Raw genomic sequence first — 21573 nt, 5'->3', positions numbered from 1 at the left:
AAGACTTAGGAAACTTTGCAAAGAATATCAAAAGGGTTTAAAACACTCAGAGATAATCACAGGTCATTGTGAAACAAGTTATTCACTTAACCAAAGTAACAATAAAAGATTTCAAAGGTAAATACGGAGCAGATTACCTAAAAGTAAAGAAATTACAGTCTGTTATCAAAGGCAGTTCAACATGTTAAGAAAACTTGTACCATGCACAAAATTCTTCTCTTGGAGTCCACTTTCCAAAACTTTTCTGCAGACATCACTTAATTTGCCCATTCAAAAACAATCACCTCTTAGGTCAGACATCCTTCCTTTTCCCTTAATAAAATGTGATTCCACTCCTCACGCCTTCTGTACTGAGAACACACATCCTACTTTCTGTAAGCAACCATGGGCTGACCTTTATATTAGCATTCTGTAGACTGGTGAGCGTAAACACCAATGACAATTTCTAAAAAACATTTGCTTTCTCATAGAGAACATCTCAAGAAGGCATCAAACATTCATTAATAGTCCAAAACGCCGTGAGTTTCTCTGTAAGAGGAAGCCAGTTATCAGTGATTAATGTATCATTTTATTTGGGAGTACCCTACCCATTTAAGTAAACTTCCATCACTTAATTTAGCAGAACCCTAGAAATTCAATTTACTAAAATCTGGACAGACTAAAACATAATTACTCTTAGTAGAGTTTATTGAAAAGCTTTAACCCATTTACATTTTCTTTCCTGAAAAGTTTCTTCATATTAAGTTAATTTCCTTGCTGACAAAGTTGTAACAGATATAATGTTATTTTAGGCCGAATGATAGGAGTATACTTAGTCTTATATTTGATGTTGATAAATGCATACATTTCTATATTAATTAGGCCAACAAACTTAAACATTAAATACTAGGTATAATTTAATATTGAATATTTCCCAGTTCATGTGAACCTGAAATTCACTTAGCTCAATTTCTCTTGAACTTAGACTTTTCTGATTTGTAGGCAATTACTTTTCTTTAGGCCTATTAAATCGGAGCTCACTTACAAATTAAACTTCATTAGAATTACAAAGACAAAGACAGACACATACAGAGCCATACATTCAGACACCACAAGAGACCTAGCCTCACTTTCTCAACTTAGTCGTGAATCAGATATCTCAGTGTGAAACTCACCAGTATGTAAGAAATATTTTTAAAGGCTTCATTCCCTGTTTCTCTTTCTTCACTTTCATGATAAGGTAAGTGATCCTGGGAGCTCTGATCTCAAGGCAATAGGGATAGAAAATCAGGTTCTCCTCATTAGGACTTATTTCCTCGGGACTTCCTTCTGTTTTTCAAGCTAAGTTTCTCTACTGGTTGGAATCAAGCTGGTTGGGACTTGGTTCACGTTCAGCTGGCATTGTGTACTCAGCTGGCACAACTGAGCGTTCATAAATTTTCGTAGCTACCGCCTTTTCTTTCTTTTGGTGGTTCTGAAAAGTTGGTCCAGCAGTCTAACAAGCGTTAATTGTGTAACTCGGACCAACCTAGACCGTCTTTCTGACCAGAGCAGCTACATCCTCGTCTAAACCTTGTAAAAGGTGGAGTCAAGCAAAGGATGATTGTGCTGATTAGAGAATGATGATTGGGTATCAAGCCAGAGTATTCCTTAAAAGGTGGTTTTTTTCCCTCTCTACTTCTCCTTTGCTGCGTAAAGGCAAACAGCAGGAGATGGCAGAGTTGGAAGAGAAAGGAAAAAACTGAGATAGCACCTGACCAAGTAACTCAGATAGAAGAAGGTACAGGTAGAGGGGGAGAGTGAGTCAGTGACAGGCCGTTAGCAGCCTTTTTTTGGTTCTGATATAGTTTTAAGAGAAGTTTCCAGATATCAGTCATCCATTCAGTCTGTTTGATCTTATGGCCAGCTTTTTCTAACTGCAAGAATATAAACTTTGGAATATTAAAGGAAGCCCAACCTGCTCGTTTTAGGTTGGGAATCTCCTTTTAGCATAACTTCCCCAGTTAAGCAGGTACTTTGCAAGTGGAAGTTTTGTACGGACATGACCCTGGCCAAGGTGTGCCCCTTGTGTTGACAGAAGCACCGGGTTGGCCTCTTAGCTGACCACTCAAGATTCCTCCAGCAGAGCCGCCCGGTACCTGTTAACCAGCCCTCACCAGTCCTTTTCACGCAGCTGCGCGGGGCGGGGCGTGTATTCTCGGCCAAGCCCCACCGAGCACCTTTCTACTGGGGAGGTATCCCTGGTGTCTTTTAGCCAGACTCCCCACTGCAGCATGCCAGCGTGGTGTAGCTGACTCCAGGCCGGGGGTCTGTGGACGAGGGGGAGGGGGCGCTCTGGCTGCACAGAGAGGAGAGCTGGACGGGAGGGCCGGGGGAGGCCAGGACTGCACGGTGGGGGTGGCCGGGTGGGGAAGCGGCGGAGCCCTGCGGCCGGGAAGGGGCCCGAGTTAGGGCCGGCCCAGCACCCCGGGTCCCCGCGTGGCTCCGCCCGTGCTGGGCTGGGGACCCTGGCAGTGCCCAGCCTCTTGGGTGTCTGTCTTCTCAGGATGGGGAAGGGGCACAGAGTGGCCCCTGGGAGGGAGAGGGGCAGCGGGCAGCAGGGAGGGTCTCTGTGCCACCCTGGCCGTCCAGACAAGGCCCCGGGGCAGGCCGGGCCCCTCCAGCACATGCGTGCCCAGAACGGACGGGCTCAGGGTGGCAGGACACAGCCAGCGCCGCCCTGCCGCTGCGTTACAGACGCTTCCCTCTGTGATGGGGGCCCACACTGCTGTCTCACACTCAGCCCACAGGCACAGGGCCGGTCCCGTAGGAGGGGGAGTGCGGTGTGCAGGCGGTCAGTGCAGACCCACGCTCTGGGTTCCCGCCACCCAGGGGTGCAGGCCAGCCCCTGCGCCCAGCCGGACCCTCCTGCACCCTCAGCCTTGTGCCCCGTCCAGGGGTGGGGGCTGCCTTGCCTTGACGGTCCCTGGGGGAGGGGGCCCAGAAGCCCTGGATGGGGACCCCGCCCTGAGGGACAAAGACACCGAGGTGACTGTTTCATCTTTATTAGAAAAGCAACCAAAAAAAAACGAATCCTCCACCGCTGACCCAGGCAGAGCCCGCGGAGCGTGGACGCGCTGCCTGGGCGGGGAGGGGGCGCGTTTACAAAGTCGACAGGTCATAAAAAAGGCCCTGCGGAGCTCTGGCGCGGGCCTCAGACGTCCATGTGGTCCTCGTCCTCAGCAGGGCCGGGCCGGGCCTCAGATGTCCATGTAGTCCTCGTCCTCGTCCGTCTCGCTCTCCAGCGAGGACTCCTGGCTCGACGTCTCCAGCACCTCCAGCGCCGGCTGGCACAGGCTCTCCTTCCGCACCGTGGCGGCCGACTGTGCAGACAGGATGGCCGACTGCGCCGGGCGGGCGGGCAGGGGTCAGTGGCGGCCCAGCCTCAGCCCACCCGCGCCCCCGACCCGGGGCCCCCCAGGACCTGCTGTCACCTTCAGCTTCTGCTTGGTCTCCTCCGAGATGCTGCCTTTGGGTGACAGCAGGGTCGGGGTGGGCGGTGTGACGGTGATCTCGGGGGGGAACTTGGTGGTGGACGAGGGGATGACCAACTTCGGCATGTTGGGCAGCAGGCGTGACTTGGCCCGGCCAGGCTCAGCCTTGCTCAGGGGGCCCTCGGGGGGTGGGGCACTCCCGCCGCCGGGCGCCTTGGAGCTGGCCACTGCGGGACGGACCCAGAAGGCTGAGCAGGGTCCGCAGCCTCCCAGGCCAGCCTGTCCTTTGCAAGCCTCGTCACCCTGCTCCCCTCTGGCCGTGTTAGACCGCAGGGTGCTGGCTCCCAGGCCGCTTCCTGTCTCCCTGCCTCCCCGCCTCCCCGAGGGCCTGGCTCTGGCTGGCAGAAGCGGAGACGGGGTGGGGGTGGGGGTGGGGGGCTCAGGAGCAGTGTGTCCGCTGGGGGCGCCGGGGAGCCCCGAGCCTCCCAGACCTCGTCAGCTCTCACGTCCCAGAGCCCGCCCTGGCCCACGTCCACACCCCTGTGCGCCCAGGAGCCACAGGCTGGCTGGTGTCCACGCCCGTCCACCGCCCTGCGGCTTTAAAAGGAGCGGGAGCGGCCCTGCTGTCCCAAGAGGGGTCTGAGAGAGGCCCCGCCCCACGGAGTCCCCGGGGGCCTGGCTGCTGGGAACTGGCTCTGACTCAGGCAGGGCCGTGGACGCGACGCCATGTCCCCTGCCCAGCCTGGCCTCCCGGCCGCCCCGGCCTCCCCTCAGCTCCATCTGGGCCAAGTGGCCTCAGCTTGGGCCTCGCACCACCCGAACCACTCCCATCTGCGCGGCAGAGTGTGGAGCAGGGGACTCGGGTGCCCCTGCCTTTCTCATCTGCCCCCGCCCCCGCCGTCTCCAGGTCCCTCTGCTGGGACACCCCCGCCGCCTGCTGGCCCCGGGGTCATGCTGGGCCTTACCCTGGCTGCAGGCGGGCTGGGCGCCAGTCCGGGGGGCGGCCTCTGCCGCGGGGCCCTCGGGGGCCGTCTTCACATGCTCGCTGTCCTGCGGCTCCTGGGGCGGGAAGCCCGGGCCCTCTGCGCCTCCCGCCGGCTCTTCTGCCCCTGGGGGGACACAGAGCGGCCGTGGGGGACGTGCGCCCCACCCCCCGGGACAGGGCCTTCCACCCCGACCATGCCCGTGACCGTGCAGGCCTCTTCCGACACAATGGCCCGGGTGGTGCCAGGCTGCTAATCACTTGCCTGGACATGAACACCCAGTGAGCCCGACACCACAGGGCCCCACCCCAGCGCCCAGGAGTGGCCGCTGGACCCGAACGACCCAGCTGAGGACGGAGCGGGCTAAATGGGCCCTCCTGCCAGGCTACACCTTTCGGACGAGGAGGGGGCTGGGAGTGCGCCCCCAGGCCCCCAGCCGGGGCCTCCTGTCCTCCTCCTCCTCCGGCCGCTCCTGCCACGCCCGCCACATCCCCAGGAGCGGGGTTGGCCAGCTGCTCCTCACCCGGCTGTCAGCTCCAGCCCCTGGACGATGGGCTGGCCCCGCCCTCTCGCTCTGATTGCCCAGTTGTTTCTGGGTTCCCAGGGCCCAGTCCACGTGCGGCAGAGGCAGACACGACCCCTGGGGGGCCCGGAGCTGCCCTGCGGGGCCTCACAGAGCAGGCGGAATGGCGGGCACCCTGCGGCCAGGAGCAGGAGCGGGTGGCACAGCCGTGACGCGGGCCCGGGGGCGTCTGCTCCAGGCCCTTCCGCAGTGGCCCCAGGGGCTGTGCTGAGCTGTCCCCGCCAGGCTGGGCACACCAGTCCTCACACAGCTGTCCCGGGGGGCCTGGCCGAGTGACCCGCGGAGCTGCTCAATCAGGGGCGGGGGCTTCCTAGCTGACCGCCGCCTCCAGGCGCCGGCCCGGGCGTGCGGAGACGGCAGGGAGAGGCACAAGTGTGCGTGCGTGCGTGTGCGCCCTCCCTGGTCGGCCGGGCTCCCCTGCCCGCCACGGGCTGAGCTTCCCAGGGGCACCTGAGTGTGGTCGGAATTGGGGCTTCCTCCTGCCCATGGAGCCCCAGCCCCGCGTCCGCTGGCCTGTGGCCCGTCTCCGGGGGCGCAGACTGCTGAGAGGGCGCGTGAACCTGGGGTCCGGACCCTGCACTCTGCTGAGCCTCCATGGGAGTAGGAACACGCGGGCAGAGGGTGGAGATGGCACTCGGGGGTCACCGGACGGGAGGCGCCCACATCTCTGCAGCGACAGGCCTGCTGGGGGACTGGGCCCGCCGCAGCTCTGCTGGGCCTGCCCGCTGGGTGGAGGGCACAGACTCACCTGGGCGCAGGGAGGACGTGCTGGGGGCGGCCTCAGGCCTCTGCAGCCGCGGGGGCCCGGGGTCTTTGGCCGGGTCTGGGGTGGAGGCAGTGGCTGACACGAGGCGAGGCTTGGCGTGGCCGTCGCTGGGCCGCGGCGGGGCGTCTGCCGGCGTGGGTTCAGGGGCTACGGGGGCTGTGGCCACGGGGAAAACATTCTCTCGGGCGTCCTTGGGGTGCTTCGGGGTGGTGGGCATGTCCCCTGCTGCCTGGGGGGGCAGAGTAGGGGTGAGGGGGGCACACCCTGCCAACGTCGGGGGCCGGGGGGGGCCGGGGGCCCTGCCTGAGGACGTCCAGGGCAAGGCAGAGGGGCCCCAGGCTGGCCGGGACCTGCACCCTCCCATTGCTGGGTGCCAGCTGGGAGGATGGTGCAGCTGGGAGCTGGGGCACAGGACGGGGGCACCCAAGGCGGCGGCTGCAGCACAGGTCAGTCCTGGAGAGTGACCTCCCAAGGCCACTGGTGGGAAGGGCCTCAGAGTGGGAGTGACGCGGGGTCTGCTGGAGGCGGTTCCCAGGCTCAAGGCTGCAGCCCCAAAGCCCCCCACACAGCCCTTCGGCCCTCAGGGAGCCGGGCCCTCCGGGGCCTCCCGCCCGCAGGCACACAGCTCCCTGCTCGTCTGAAGCCCCCCACTTCGGGGGGTGACGGCCACGGCTCTGCGCAGGCAGCTGTGAGGTGGGGCAGGGGCCCCGCACGGTGCCCAGCAGCAGAGCCCCGGCCCTGGGCCCACTGTCCCCTCTGAATCGCCAGGGGGACCCTGGCCCGAGGCTGCAGGAGCTTCAAGCGTCCTGGGGGCACCTGGCGCCCCACCCTGACCCCGTCTCTCCTGACATCTGCTTTCCGGGAGGTGCCCCGTCCCTGGATCTACTGGTGTGGACGCCCCTGCCACTCCAGTGGACCTCCAGCAGGAGGGCAGGCGAGACAAGACCTGTCCCCCAGGGGCAGAAAGTGAGAGTGGGGTCCCTGCCCTCCTGCTGCTGGGGTGGGGTGGGGTGGCCAGGCTAGCCCTGGAGACCGAGAGACCACACCAAGACCAGCCTGCGGCCAGCTCCACCTTCCGGGGTCACCTGAGCTGGCCCTGCCCCAGCCCGGCCCCACAGCCAGCTTTTCCCAGACAAAGGAGGCTGGACAGAGGCTGGGCCCTGCCTGTGGGCTCCCGTTGGCCCACCCCAGTGCCACCTCCATGCCGAGGAGCCGCCTCCGCAGGTGAGGTCCACGGGGCGGGGACCGTGCCCAGGCTTGGGGGGCTGCAGGGGTGACGGGACCCTCACGCGGCCCGCACTCAGCGCCGGGGTCTGGGCCCCACCCTGTGTCCCTCCCTCAGGACCTGAGGCTCAGCTGCCTGCCGCCCACCTGCCCTGGGCCCCCCGACCACAGGGACAGTCCCAGCCTGCAGCCTGGGGCTGCGTGCCACACACCAGGCGGCTGGCACGGGTGGGGCCACGCTTACCTGCCTCTGGGCGGCAGCCCCGAGGTGGGCCTGACAGAACTTCACGGCCTGCTCCAGGGCAGCCTCCTCGTCCACCTGAGCAAGGACATGCCTGCGGTCAGTGGGCCTCAACGACGGCTCTCAAGACAAGCCCCCCATGCTGCTCCTGGGGGGCCCCAGCCCTGCCCCGGGCCCCAGCCCCCAGGGCTGCTGCTCAGGGACCAGCTGGCCATGCTGTGTTCACATCTGTGGCCGCGGGACTTCACCCTTGGGGGCGGAGGCTGGGGGGGCCTGGGTGACAAGCTGCCCCCTTGACCCCCTGGAATCTGGGTGGTGGGCTGGGCTGAGGGAGCCCAGGGGACAGAGGTGGGCGTGAGGCGGGGAGAGGGGGCCTGGGGGTGGCCCTGGGTGGGGGAGACGCCGGCCTGGGGTGGGGAAAGGGCTTGCCCTCGCCTGCAGGAAATCCAGGGCTTATGTTTCCTAGTTTATCAGCAACAACAACAAAGTCACTGCTGATGCTTGAGAGAGACAGCAGTACAGGGACACGGGAGGGAGATGTCAGGGGTTCACCCTGTGCCCGCCTGACACTGCCCGGGGCTCTTCCTGTGGAAAGAACCTATTTTTCTCTAATTAGAGGGAAAATAAAAACCTATGCCTGAGGGACTGAAAAACCCAAAAGGCAGCAGAGGAGAGAGGTGGCAGGGCCTCCCCGCCCGGCCTGACCAGGCTTCTGCAAGGCGGCCTCCTTTCCTTTGAGACTAGTTACAGACGTTTAGAAGAGAGATGTCTCTTTCAGCACATACCTCCCCAGCTTTCCCAAGATACAGTTAAGTAAAACTGTAACATATTCGTGGAGAAGGCAATGGTACCCTACTCCAGTACTCTTGCCTGGAAAACCCCATGGATGGAGGAGCCTGGTGGGCTGCCATCTATGTGGTCGCACAGAGTCAGACACGACTGAAGCGACTTAGCAGCAGCAGCAGTAACATATTTGAACCTCTCTGAGGTTCAGAGTAGGACACCTCGGAGTGGCTGGGGACGACTGGACGCCCACCCGTGGGGCCTCCTGGAATGACTGGACACCCACCGGCGGGGCCTGGTGGGGAATGATGACGCCCACCCATGGGGCCTCCAGGGATGACCAGACGCCCACCTGCGGAGCACCGAGGATGGCACCATCAGGGACTGCGGGGCGCCACCTGACGTGTACTCCGAGGCCTCCGGGGGCCCGCCTGAGGCCACCCACCTGCTTGATGAGCATGTAGGTCTCCGACATGATCCTCTCGATGCGGCCCAGGTCGCAGGCCACGCCCTTCTGGCCCTGCTGCCACACGCGGTAGGCGTCCAGCAGGAGTGTCTTGCCGGACTCCGTGTCCTCCAGGAGCTTCCTCTTGCGGCTGGGCCGCAGGGGTGCTTCCTCGGGGTGGGTGCCTGGCCTGGGCCCGGGGGTGGGGGTGGCGGTGGGCGGGGCCAGAGCAGGTGGGCCGGGCGGCCGGGCACTGATGCTGAGCTCCTCCAGGGACAGCTCGGTGGGCCGGCTCTCGGGGCCCCGGTCCCTGGGGGGGCAGCCTGGCTGCAGGGGCGGTGGCCCCCGCTCAGGGTCCGCGCCTCGGGTGGTGGCGTCACACGTGTCCATGGGCTCAGTGGGGCCGGCCCGGGGGCTCTCCTTGTCCTTGCGCTCCCCGGCCTGGTCTGCGCCCTCCCCTGCATCCATGGCCATGGGCCGGTGGTTGAGGGGACCCGCTTTGCCCCCTGGCTCGGCGCCTGGTCCTGAGCCGTCGCCCAGAGGGGGCTTCTTGGGGTGCGGGAGACCCTCCTTGTCGTCCTCGGGACTGGCCCTGTGGGAGACGTCTGTGGTCATCCTGGCTCCAGGGAAGCCGCAGGCCTTGGGCCCGAGGCGTTCCGACCCCTACGAGGAAAGCGAGAATTAGACGAGTGGTCTCTGGTGTTTCCTGCCCCAGGCACCGGCAGTGCCCACCCCGGCCTCTCCCACTGAGGCCACTCTGGGCCTGCCCGTCTGCCCGCTGGTCAGGGCTGGGGCCACAGCACTGCCTGCAGGGCCCTGGCCATGGCTCTGCCTCTGAGGAGCAGCCGCCCTGCCCTGCCGGCAAGTGCGCTGGCTGCAGGGATGAGCCCACCCAGGCCCCCCACCAGGCCCAGCCAGGCTCACTGGGCAGGGGGCACGGCGGCCGACAGCCCTGGCTCACGGTCACCCCCCCGCTAGGGTGGTGACTGGCCTCAGAGTGCCCAGCCATGAGGAGACGGTGAGCGCAGCTCCTGGAGGGGGGCTGGCTGGGTGAGGGCGTGGGCTGAGGGCCCCTTGGATGGCGCTGGTGGGTGGGGTGCGCACCTCCGTGAGCTCGCTCAGCGTGTCCTCCAGCACCTTCACAGTGAGGATGAAGGCCCGCTGTGCCAGGACCTGGCGGTCAGCATCTCGCAGATACTTCCTGCAGCGTGCAGGGGAGGCCACGGGTCAGAGCCGCACAGCAACGGCGGTCCGTGCCCCTCTGCTCCCGGAAGTGTTCCCGGGGCCTCCTTCTGCACACCGGCACTGCGTGTGTCCCCGGTCCCTGGGGTGAGGCTCTGAGCCCCAGGGCTGGGGAGTGGGCTCGGCCCACTACTCTTGGCCGTCACACAGGAGTCTGGCCGACCCTGGCGGGCTGCACTCACTTGCCCTGGTCCGGGGTGCGCTGCAGCATGGAGGAGACCTTGAGCAGGGTGCCGTGGTCCCGCAGCTGGGCCAGGACCTTGAGCAGCAGCACGACGGAGCGGTTCATGTGCCAGGCAAAGCTGCCCGGCCGGTCGATCTCGTCCACGGGGATCCGCCAGATGCCCTGAGGAACGGATAAGCCGGGCGTGAGAGGACCACACGGGCTGACGGTGCGGGGGCACCTGCTCCTAGTGGGAGATCACAAGTGAACCGCAGCAGCTGGGCAGGCCAGGCGAGCCCCAGGCCTGGCCGTCCCCAGCGCTCCATCCAGCAGTGCTGGAGACTCTTGAGGGCCTCCAAAAGTGAGCGGCTGCTCCCGGGGACACTGGATGCCGCCTTCCCTCAATTCTTGTCTGCCCAGCATTCTGGTGCGGCCGGGACCCCTTCCATTGCCCTCCTGGCTGATCCCACCGTCTGCCAGATGGTGGGAGCCCCCCCATTGACCCTGTGCCGTGCTTAGCCCCAGGAGACACCTGGATCAGAGCTAGCACCCCCAGTATGGCTCCCATGGCACCTCCCCACCTGCACAGGACCAGTCAAGGGGGGATGACGGCCAGCACGGCTGAGGGGGGCCAGTGAACAGAAGAAGCTCACGCCTCTGAGCTGCCCCAGGCTGGGTGCTGGACCTTAGGAACTGTGTCTCCGGGGCAGGCTCCCAGGCGGGCCCCGTGGCCAGCACCCTGGAGAAACTCCTGCCCAGGAAGGATGGCACCATGAGCCCCAGCGCTGCCTCCTGTTTGTGGGGCCCACGGTGCCGTGTCTTGGGGAGCCGGACGACCGCCCGTGGCCCCTCCTCCTGCTCCAGCAGTCCCGGGGTAGGGTTGGGGGGAAGCGAGGCCACCCCCGACCCTAAGCCTTTCAGGCAAGTGAGGAGCTCCACACCCTCGGGGCCAGGTCCTGCAGCCTGGCCACCGGTTTGCAGTGGACACGAGGGCCCTTCTGGAGAAGGCCAAGCAGCCAGCCCTGCGCTGCCCGACAAGCACCATCCGGCCAACATGGGGCCGGGGTCCCAATGCTGCATCTCCTACCGGCGGGCGCGGCTTCTGCAGCAGTTCGGGGGCGCAGCCCACCTGAGGTGCAACAGCAGGGGCTAGAAGGGCATCGTGGGCAGCCGAGTGAGACCCAGGAGGGGCCCATGCTCCCCCGTGCCCCTGTAGGCATCCCCGTGGTCCCTGCCACAGTCTGCACAGGGCCAGTGATGGAGACACACTTGGGGTGGGGAGAGGGGTGTGCGAGGTGAGCCAGGGTGCACACAGATGTTCCGCGGAGGGCACAGAGTCACGGGGGGGTGGGGGGTGGGGTTGGGCCTCCCGCCGCTGCCAGCCCATGGGGTCATTGCAGGCAGCGAGGGCCTCGATGAGGACACTTGCCGGATGGCACCAAGGAGTCGCCTGCTGCCCACTGGTCACGTGGAGGCGGCGACTGCCCATCTCGCCCTCCAAGGCTGCCCTCCCCGTGCCCGCTTCCCACACGCTGCTCCTCCCAGTGGGGCCCGCCCAGTCTGGGGTGTCACCATCACGACTCCGGGTGCACGGCTTGGCTGGACCTGCTCTTGGTGGCGGGGGGAGCCAAGGTCAGCAAGGGGCAGGCAGCCTGGAGGCCACAGCCCTCACCCAGCCTCCTGGGACGGGCCTGATTCCCACCCCCTCACACAAGGCTCTTTCCTACTAACCCCAGGCCGGGTAAAGACATGCGGGCAGAACGTTAAGACCAGCAACTTCAGAAAATCAGGAGGTAAAAAGAAATCAGGCAGAGTGCACAGAAGGTCAGAAGGAAAGCGGTTACCACGAGCCCTGGGCAGATTGCGGGGCCACAGGTGGGCAGGTGGTGAGCAAGCCCACAGGCCCGCCCCCACCTCTGTGGGCTGTGCTGAGCCCGGCATCTGGGAAAGGTGAGCCTCGTCCCGTTCCCAGGGTGGGGCGGGAGCGCCTCCCACGGAAGCCCCTGCAGAGACAGGGAGCCCCCGAGTGACCAGGCACTGGGTGAGGACGCCATGTGTGGAAGGGAAGGGAAACGGCCACGTCCCACCCCTCCCGCAGCAGAGGCCCCTGCACCACCCAGAGAGGGCTGTGTGCAGGCCCCGGGGAGGCAGGGGTCACACTGGGACCAAGGAAAGGGCGTGGGCAGCAGGGCCCGACAGGAAGACCCAGATGCGCTTGGGGGCCCAAGGGACAGGCTGGATCAGGACGGTGGGGAGCTGGACCCCCACCAAGGGCGGTGGTACTGGTGGGGCTGGGGGCCACGGCTCGCCTGCTCCTCAAGGCGCCCGCCACCGGGCGGCAGGCGGGGGCTCCTTCCTGGCCAGGAAGACGCCCGCGTGGGCACTGGGGGGCAGTGGGGTTCAGTGGTAGCCTCAGCGTGCTCAGAGCTCACCCGCATGCCTGGCGGCTCCTCTGCAGGATCTCAGCTGACCCTGCTGCCCGCTGTTCAGGCTCCAGGCTGCCAGCGGGTGGATGAGGTCACTGAGACCAACCGCAACCGCCTACTGGATAATTCATGGAGCCCCAGACTCTAGGCCTAGCGTAATGCGTGCGCTTAGTCACTCAGTCGTGTCTGACTCTTTGCGACCCCATGGGCTGCAGCCCGCCAGGCTCCTCTGTCCGTGGGGATTCTCCAGGCAGGAATACTGGAGTGGGTTGCCATGCCCTCCTCCAGGGGATCTTCCGGACCCAGGGACCGAACCAGGTCTCCCGCATCGCGGGCAGGTTCTTTCCTGTCTCAGCCACCGGAAACCCAAGAATACTGTCGTGGGTAATCTATCTCCTTTCCAAGGAATCTTGCCCACCTAGGAATGAGAAACTGAGATTCTTCTGCATTGCAGGCGGATTCTTTACCAGCTGAGCTACCAGGGAAGCCCCAAGCACTTAACACCAGCTCCTGAACCCTCCCTGCAGCCCAGAGCTGGGCACGTTCTGCTGCTCTTGAGGAAAGCGGGCCGAAGCAGCTGATCCACGGACAGGCAGTCCGCTCTCAAGGGCTGCTGGGAAGCGGGGCCTGGAGGGGGGTCCTGGGGAGGGGACGGACGGGAGAGGCCCCCCTGGGCACGGGGCACTGCTAAGGCCCACAGCTCAGCCTGAGCCAAGCACACCGGGGTCTGAGGAGAGCCTCTTACTGGATGGGCCAGGGCTCCTCTCCCTGCTGCCCCGGAGTTCCCAGCTGGCTGGCCGGTCCACACCTCCCTAGACGCCTCAGCGTGGGCCACTGAGGAGCGCAACTCCCTGGGCAGAGGAGGGCGGCTGGAACAGCCTCTCCATGGGGCCCAGGGCCGGCTCTGAGCCAGGCAGACAGAGGGCAGCAACCCAGACCGGTCCCGGCCCTCACAGCAGACCCACCAGCTGGGCCACCGCTCGGGATCCCAGACCTCGGGGTCGTTCCAGGGCCCCAGGCCCACCTGTTGCCTTCACGGACCCTGCCCTTCAGTCAAGGCCCCTTCACACCAAGGGTGGAGACAGAGCCTCCCCCGGGAAAGCATGTGGCCGGGAAACACCAGGAGAGAAGGCCGCGAGACAGACAGCCCGAGCCCTGCTCAGCCCCGGGGGCCAGGCTCCTCTGGGAGGCGGGACAGCGAGGCTCAGGCCGTGGGGGCTGAGTGGAGACCCGGACTCGTCTCGTGTCCACACCAGCAGGGACAGTCGGAGTATGTAACTAACCGTGTGCAGGGTGGCCCAGGGAGCTTGGGGTGGGACCGGGACCGGGGTGCCGGGGCCAGATTGCTGGCCTGGGCTCTGCGCACCCTCCCTGGACGCTCACAAAGGACTGAGAAGTCAGCAACGCGGCTTGTGACTTAGAATTGGGGCTGCGGGGAACCAGGAAGCGACACCAAGTCACTTGAGTCTCCCACCAGGGGGACAGCGTGCGGGGAAGCCAGGGGCCTCCCTAGCACCCCAAGGGCCTCAGAGGCTTCCTGACCAAGCCCCAGGGCCCCGGTGCGGGCCTGTCCTCCAGCTCCAGCTGCCGGCTCCCCCCACTGACCCCCACTGCCACATGCACGGGACGCGCCTGTGCCCCAGCACCCGCGCGGCTCTAACAGGTGGGCAGAGGAGAGAGAAGCCCCACTGGGAGCACCCAGGAAGGCTGAGAAGAGCTGTGCCTGGGGCCCGGGGGAGGGAGCGAGGAGGGTGGGCCCGCGGGCCCAGAGGTCTCGGGTGGAAAGAGGCAGGCGGCTCCCAAGGGCCCGCGTCCACCTGGGGCTCTCCCAAGCCCAGCCCGCCTGAGCAGGGGCTCCAGGGCGGTGTCAGGGGCCGACCTGCCTCCTGCCCCTCGGCCCCCTGGACCCTGAACTCCTCTGTGTGCCTCTCGGTCAGTAGGCCTGCTATTGCCTGCATAGAGGTGACCTTCTGGGGGGGTACCTGGCCGACCTACAAGACTCTCCAGAAAAGGAACGTTCCAGGTCAAGGCCGCAAACCCTGCTCCGAGTGCCCTCCACCTTGGGGCAGCTCATGGGTGGCAGGCCTGGGCGGTCTGCGCCCCGGATGGAGCCCCGCTGGTGTGAGGGGGGCCCCTGGGTCCCCCAGGGCAGCTTGGCTGGGCAACTGCACAGAAAGCCAAGTGCATCCCAGGACCTGGGCAATCATCCTGGAGGGGTGGTCTGTACCCCAGGGCGAGGGGACAGGAGAGAGACTGGGCTGAGGAGGAAGCGGGGAGAGAGCCAGGACTCTGGGGAGGGGGTGGTTCAGGAAAAGCCAGGGAGGAAGCCTGCATCAGGAGCCTCAGCCCAGTGGGGAGGCGGGGGAGGGACAGCCCCCTAGGGCTGGCCTCATGCCCCAGGTGTCCTGAGCAGATGGCGTGGAGAACATGAAGTTCTCGTTCTAGTATTTAACTCGGTAATGGAGCACACGTGAGACTCTCCTTCGTCATCACAAACTCCCCATCACTTCAAGTGACCCTAGCACATCACCCCGCGGGGGAGCCCCGACTTCCCCAAGTCCCCTCTAGGGGGACCTCCAGGGAGGCATCTTCACCATCAGCAGGAAGGAGGCCAGGTAAGGGCTCTTCTCCCTTCCCTGGGGCTGGACCCCTCCCACAGAGGCTGAGGCTGCCTGCCCAGAGATGCGGGGAGGACTCCGTCTGTCCCGGCCAGCCCAGCCCTCAGCCCCGAGCCGGCCCCCTTCCCAGAGCTGCTCAGTTCACAGAGCGCCCGCGGGAGAACCCGCTTCCCCAACAGAGGGATTCCTGCCCCTCCTTGGCAAGGGCGCAGCGGTGACTCAGCGCTCCCAGCAGGCGAGGCCAGGACAGCCTGCTGCCGGCCCACTCCACGCAGCAGGGGCCTAGGGGGAACCCTCAGCGGCGCCGGGGGCGGGGGTGGGTGCCAGGGTGGGAGGGTAGGGGCCTTTCCCCCAGAGAAACACGAAGACTTTGCTTCCAGGACAGCCTCGGTGCTGCAGGCTGACCCCGGGCGGAGCCAGGAAGGGGTCGGTCTCTGGACAGTGAGGCTCTGAGGTCAAGAACGGCCTTGTTGGGGAGGATACCAGCGTCCTCCACTGTCCTGGGGAGATACCTGTTACCTGTACCCCATGCAAACCTCCCCAACAGCACGACCACTTGGAGAGCAACAGGGAGGGCTGTGCAAGGCTGCACCCGCTGCCCACAGGGCCAACAGTACTCACGGGGCAACCCCCCACCATTTCTGCCCCACTCACACCTCCCCGGGAGAGACCAGTTCCAGGACCGGCGGCAGCAGATCTCAGCCTACTTCCCGCCCCGCCCCCGGCATCCACCTGGCCTGTCCCCAACGGGGGGCAGCGGCACAGCCGGGGCTGGCCAGCCGGGCACCACCTCTCCCCTCTCAGGCCCAGACGGCTCCATCTCCTCTAGGAACTGCCCCGGTGGAGTAGGACGGAGTGTCCAGCTTGTCTGCTCCCCATCTCCCTGAAGCCCTGCTGAGCCACGGGCCGGGCGCCTCCCACAGCAGTCAGGGCCACCAGCTGGCTCCAGGCCCTGGGTTAAGGGCCTGCCAGGGCCGGGCTAAGTTGAGCACCCCCTGGGGGCAGGAAGTCCTGAGGCCTCCTCTGCAAAGCCCTGAGGGCCGCCTCTGGCCGTAGGGTCGCACAGAAGCCGCCAGGGGCGCCCTTGCCCTGGCCCCGGGAGCTCTCCAGGCTGGGCCGAGAAGGGCAAGGGAGTCCCCGCGCCGTCCACCGGGAAGAGTCCCCCGCGCAGGCAGGGGCTGGGGAAGCCTGCCATTTGCCTGCAGCCGGCGCCCGCCCGTTTCCAGGCTCTTCTGCCAGATGAGACGTCGCACAACACGGGGTCCCCAGAACTGCCAGACTGTTCGTCCCCTCCCCCTCGGGGGAGAAACAGAAATGACAAACAACGAAGTGCGCGGAGGCAGCCCACCTGGCAACTGCGCCGGGGCCCCGCCCGCGCCCTCCCGCCCACTCGCGGCGGGGCAGCGGCCCGGCCCGCGCGGGGAGTAGGCCCTGCGCTCGCCGGACCCGGCACCAGCTTCCCGCCCCCGCACGGCAGCTATTTATAGCCGGGGAAGCACCGCGCCGGGCGCCGCTGCCCACCCGCCGGCCGGCTCACCAGCCCCGGGAGCGGCCCGCGCAGCTCCGGGCCCGCGCCGCCCGCCGCGAAGTTGCCGGGTCGGCGGCGGGCGGGCGGCTTTCGCTTTCGGGCGGCTGGCGCAGCGCACACCCCCGCGCCCACTCGCGGCATCCGCGGGCCGGCTGGGCTCGCCTGGGGTTCGCGGGCGGGCTTCTCTCCCGGCCCCCGCCGCCCCCGCGCGCGCGCCCGCCCATCCGCCGCCCACCTGGCGCTGTGCGGGCCCCGGCCGGGGGCAGGGGGCGCCGCGGCCCCGCTGCCTGCCGACTTCCTCCGCCGCGGCGCCCGGGAAACCGCGGCCCGCGGGCTTCCTGCCGCGCCGGGCGGGTGGGCGGGCGGGGGGTCGGGCGCGCGAGCCGGCCCCGGGGACTGAGCCGAAGCTCCGGAGTGCGGGGAGCCCGCGGGCAGAGGGGCAAGGCGGCCGCGGCCCGCCCCAGGCAAGTTCCTACCCGCCGGCTCCGCCGTGGCATCTGTGCAGGGAGCTAGGGCGGGCGCCGGGCCATGGCGCGGAGGCTCGCTCGGCGGGCCGGGGCGGGGCGGCGGGGCCGGACGGGGCGCGGGCGCTCGCTGCTCGGCCTGGAAGCAGGCCCAGCGGCACGACTGACTTGGCCGGCCAATCGGAGCAGATTCCGGGCCGGGCCCCCGGCGGTACCGGGGGGCATAGCCCTTGCCACGGGAAGCTGTGGGACCGGGCGTCCCAGGCCCAGTGGGGCAGGGACGTCCAGGAGGGTGGACGGCAGGGCGACAGGAGCCAGCGTGCGCCGGGCCGGGCTGTCCACACCCTGCACCGCGCAGCTCTGAGCCCGGGGCTCCTGGACTTGTGCCCTGTGCGGGGCAGAGGCCTGGGTGAGTGGGGGGCTGTCCTTGCTGACCCAGTGCGGCGCTGGGAGCTGGACTGCCGACTCTCCCAGGACCATCCTCCAGCAGGGAGGGCAGGCTAGAAGCCACTGCGCCCTGCAGGGGGCTTTCCAGCTGGGAGGGGCGGCTTCGCCAGCTGGGCTGTGAGTTCCAGGAGCAGATGAGACTGAGGGGAGCAGCGGGGCTGGGCAAGAGGCCCGGCAGGCTCAGGACCCCTCTGCAGAGCTCCGCAGTGCTCAGGGATGAAGAGTGGGTGTCCCTCTTGGAAGGGCAGCCAAAGCCGCCGGGCGCACACAGCGCCTTCCCCAGCGTTTTCCGTGGGGCGGCCCCGTGGAGTCACCCCCCAGCCCCTGGTTGCTTCTCCCCCTCCCCGGCTGAGAGGCACAGCAGGGGCAAAGCTGATGGGAGACGCTGCCTCCAGCCCAGGCCGGGCACCAGCCCCCACACCGTTTCTTCCCCAGCCCAGCAGTACCAGGACTGACCCGTTCTCCTCTGACCGACACCCAGAGGCCTCAGGGCCGCCTGGCCCATCCTGGTGACAGCCCCCCCAAGCCAAGTAGCTTCCACTTGTCCTGCCCAGGCTGGCTCCTGCCCACCAGCTTTCCCGGGCTTGCCACGTGCCCCTGATCCAAACAGGCCCAAGGCTAGCCTTCAGCCGGCAGCTTTTGCACTCCCGGGCCACCCTGTGTCCAGGGCCACAGCAGCAGTCTGGCACCCCCCTGGAGGATCATAACTCCGCCTGGCACTGGAAGGACCTGGGCTGGGCTCCCAGAGAGCACAGAGCCACAGGGAGATGGGCCACCTCGAGGCTGTGCCCACAGCGCTGGGTCTCAGGCCAGGAGAGCCTGGGCCGCGTGTCAGGTCGCAGCAGCCACGCCCTGTCCACACTCGTATCGTCACCTGCTGGGAGCTCGGGCCACCAGCTGTCCTCGCACGGCCCCACCTGGCCATCCCTGCTTGCTCTCTGCTCCCCACCACCTCTCGGGTAAACACCTGCACCCCTGTGGGGGCTGAGAGCCCAGAGGTGGCCACCAAAGCCAGAGGGAGCCACAGGAGGTGGGACTGCTCGACTCTGGACTTGTCTGCGCGAGTAACCCCTGGCAGGGCAGACAAAAGCAAGAAGATCAGAGGTAAAGCCCAGGAGTCTCCAGGTGTCCCTGTCAAATGAGCAGCAGAGAACGAATAGAGGCCTTCGGGCGGAGACTGTCATCTGTGTGCGAATGGAAAGGAAGACTCCAAGGCCAAGAGGCGTGTGGTGGCCCGGGGTGTGGAACCCAGACAAACACGGGCAAGGCCCCAGGCCTGCGGCCGGCGGGGCACGCGGCAGGCCTGCTAGCACCTCTCTGGACCCCTCGTGCTCGCTGGGCAGCGCAGGCCTCTCCAGTGGCCACCCCCTCCTGGAAACGTGCACCTGTGCTTCGCTACACACACCTGAGGCCCGCACCCCCAGACTCAGGGCTGGCTGCTGCCCAGGCGCCCCCGGCTGTGCTGTCCACGGGGACCACGTGGCCCAGGGGCCCGCGCAGCCACCCTGTAAGACCTGAGCCAACACAGGCCTGCAGACTGCTCCGGTTCCTGCCTGCAGGCTGTTAACCCAGCCCTCCCCCGACCTAACCCCCGTCTTCCCAGGGCTGAGTCCAGCTCTGCCCAAGTGGCAGGAACGCGTCTCGGAGCTCCCAGCCCACGCTCTCGGCGCCGGGCCTTCATGCTGCCAGCTGGCGTGCAGGCGTGGGCCTCCCCACTGTGGGGTGCCGGCTCCGTCTGTCGTGCGCCGGGGCAGCCTCTCTGCTGGAAGCGCGCCAGCCCCCTCTCCTTCCCCCAGTGGCCTGGAAAGGCACTTGCCTTCCCCCCTGGGCGCACAGACCCCAGCTGCCACCCTGCCATGTTCCCACTAGAGCCTCTGGTGCTCAGGAGCAGCTCAGACTGTGCTCTGCAGAGGGTCGCGGGCAGCACCGAGTCCAGCTACTTTGCCTATCTGACCTGTGAGTGAGGACACGGGCTTGAACGGGGGCCTACCCGGGGAAACGGAGGGCCGTGTGCAAGGACGACCCTGTCCCCGTGGCCTGGGGCGGCATCCACCTCAGCAGACGGCTGTGCCTGCAGCCACACTCAGCTCCGCGTTGAGCACGCCTACCAGGGCCTGACCCACAGGCCTAACCGTGGATGCCAAGACTGCCGTGGGGAGGCTCGGCCATGGCCACGGCCAGCTTGGCTGACCTGGTAGGTCTAGGACAGGGTGGGGGCCAGAGTGGCTTCGGGAAGAAGGGGCAGGCGTCCGGGCTGGGTGCTGATGGCCGAGGACCCCCCAAATGGAGGGGGGACGGTCAGGGGGCCCACGTGGGCGGAATGCCAGGGGTCTGGGGGGGTGGGCAGCATGGAGCAAGGGGCTGGCAGGCTCAGAGGTCTTGGTGACCTGGCCGGGGCTCACCAGCATCTCCGTGGAACAAGAGGGTGCTAGGGCTCGGCTCCTCTACGCCCGCCCCACATCAGGGGCCTGGGAACGAGAGCGGCCGTCTCGGCGGGACTGCTGAGCCACCCCGTTTCACCTCAGGAGGGGCCACATCCTAGAAAAGCCGGGTCTGACGTGCACACAGAGGAAACCAGGCCGACTCCTCCCACCCCAACCCCGGTTCCACGCGGCCCTGCATGGGCTTGGGGGCATCTGCGCCTCAGCCTGTGCCCGGTGTCTCTCCTGGACAACTGACCTGGGGTCCTCCGCGGGGAGGGGCGAGCTGAGGCGGGCAGGGATCGAGCACGGACCACAGACACAGCCAGCAGCTCCAGCGGAACGGCCGCAGGGGAACAGGCTCGGCCCGCAGAGCCCGGCTCCCCTCACAGGTGTGCGGCGTCATCCCCACCCACGGGGCTCCTGGAGCCCAGGGCGCCCCAGCCCACCTGAGGAGGGCCAGCTGGGCCTCTTGCTGGAAATGAAGCCCAGGCCAGCGCTGCCGGGGCCCGGGCCGGGCCGGAGCCTGAGCCTGTGCCAGCCTGGTGCTGGGCTGGGCCTGCTGGGGAAGCTCCACCTACCCTGGCACACCCTAGTTTCCAGCTTCCTACACGTGATCAGGGGTCGACATTTCAGAATTTGTTTTTAATCAACCACATTCCTGCAACATCCTTCCCACCTGGCCCTGAGCCCCTGCACCCCCTCCCAGTGGGCCGGTGAGCTCTGCTCCACGAGGTCCCTGTCCCAGCTGTGGCTGTGCCCGCCCGTGGGGCCTTCCTGCACCCGCTCCTAGATGCGGTGGCCCCAAGACACATGCAGTCCTCAATAACCCCCTGAGGTGAGTCTGGTAAGGCCCACTCGGCAGACAAGAAACAGTCTAACCAGTGCTGACCATCTTGTCCAAAGCCACCAGCTACAGGTGGGGCCGGGTGTGGGGCAGGCCCGGGGCTGGCCGTGTGTGTGTGTCCCCGGCCAGGCCTGTGAGGGAGCCCGTGCTCCACCCTCAGGGGCATTTGGGAGCCGTAGCCTGTCACCGTGGAAACCAGGCGGGGGGCTCCTAGAGCCTGCCACTCTGGTTCGGATTTCAAACTCCATGCCACTCTCTCAGAAGCCACTTGGTCAAACTTTCCAAGTAGGAAAAGTAGAAAGAAAGGTAGCATGGCATCTGAGCAGGGAAGCCCTGGCTGGCAAGCAGAGGGGTGGCAGGGCAGGGACCCTGGATCTCCCCCGGGCTCAGGCCCCCTCCAACAGGGAGCACGCGGCCAGAGCAGGTGGGCCCAACCCTTCCTGACTTTGGGAGCTGCTGCCCTTTCATGTGTGCCAACGGGGTGTGTGAGAAGGCGCTTTTGGAAAAAGGGCTGGAAAACCACTGACCTCATCCAGCTGGCTGGCCTTTGGACATGGGGAAACTGAGCTCAGACGGCTTGGACCAGGAAGTCAATAGCAGGGTGAACCCACGGGCAGGGCGGCATGCCAGGCCCCCCGTGGGCGTAAAGGAGGCCCACGGTCAGGCCTGGCGTGGACGGGGTGTCCACAAGGCGCAGCACGTGGATGGAGGCCCCCACAGGCTGACCAGCACAGCAAGGGAGGCGGCCCGCAAGCCCAGCCCTGGTGGCCACCACGCGGGACACTCCTGAGCTCAGGGAACGATGGCGGGTCGGCTCCACGCCCTGGGGGATCCGCCCACCCTGTGCCCGGGCTTGCAGGCCACCACCCGGCCACAGGCTGGGCGCCATGGGGAGGGCCTGGACCTGGAGTGAGCCGGGTGCCCCATGGGGCCAGAGGACT

General features: G+C 66.0%; 1 protein-coding gene across 9 annotated transcripts in view; it reads right to left on the bottom strand.

Moving 5' to 3' along the window:
- Positions 1-3007: 3007 nt before the first annotated feature.
- CABIN1 (calcineurin binding protein 1) overlaps positions 3008-21573 on the bottom strand; it is a 71767-nt gene continuing 53201 nt past the window's right edge. For 8 of the 9 annotated variants that reach the window (XM_086349056.1, XM_086349050.1, XM_086349054.1 and 5 more), the window contains 8 exons: positions 9902-10065; positions 9582-9678; positions 8478-9140; positions 7253-7327; positions 5767-6013; positions 4418-4561; positions 3453-3679; positions 3008-3362 (listed from right to left, as the gene is read on the bottom strand). In XM_086349056.1, coding sequence (XP_086205182.1) covers positions 3219-3362; positions 3453-3679; positions 4418-4561; positions 5767-6013; positions 7253-7327; positions 8478-9140; positions 9582-9678; positions 9902-10065 — 1761 coding nt within the window. In that variant the 3' untranslated portion in view covers positions 3008-3218. Of the gene's footprint in view, positions 3363-3452; positions 3680-4417; positions 4562-5766; positions 6014-7252; positions 7328-8477; positions 9141-9581; positions 9679-9901; positions 10066-21573 lie in introns of those variants that run through there. The other variant, XR_015144834.1, reaches the window with a different exon arrangement.

This window comes from Bos grunniens, chromosome 17 (genome assembly GCF_055505025.1).
Source record: "Bos grunniens cultivar Pamir isolate PY7600 chromosome 17, Bosgru_T2T1.0, whole genome shotgun sequence".
Lineage (NCBI taxonomy): Eukaryota > Metazoa > Chordata > Mammalia > Artiodactyla > Bovidae > Bos > Bos grunniens.
The sequence above is the reverse complement of the archived record's forward strand: the minus strand, read 5'-3'. Positions and strand labels throughout refer to the sequence as shown.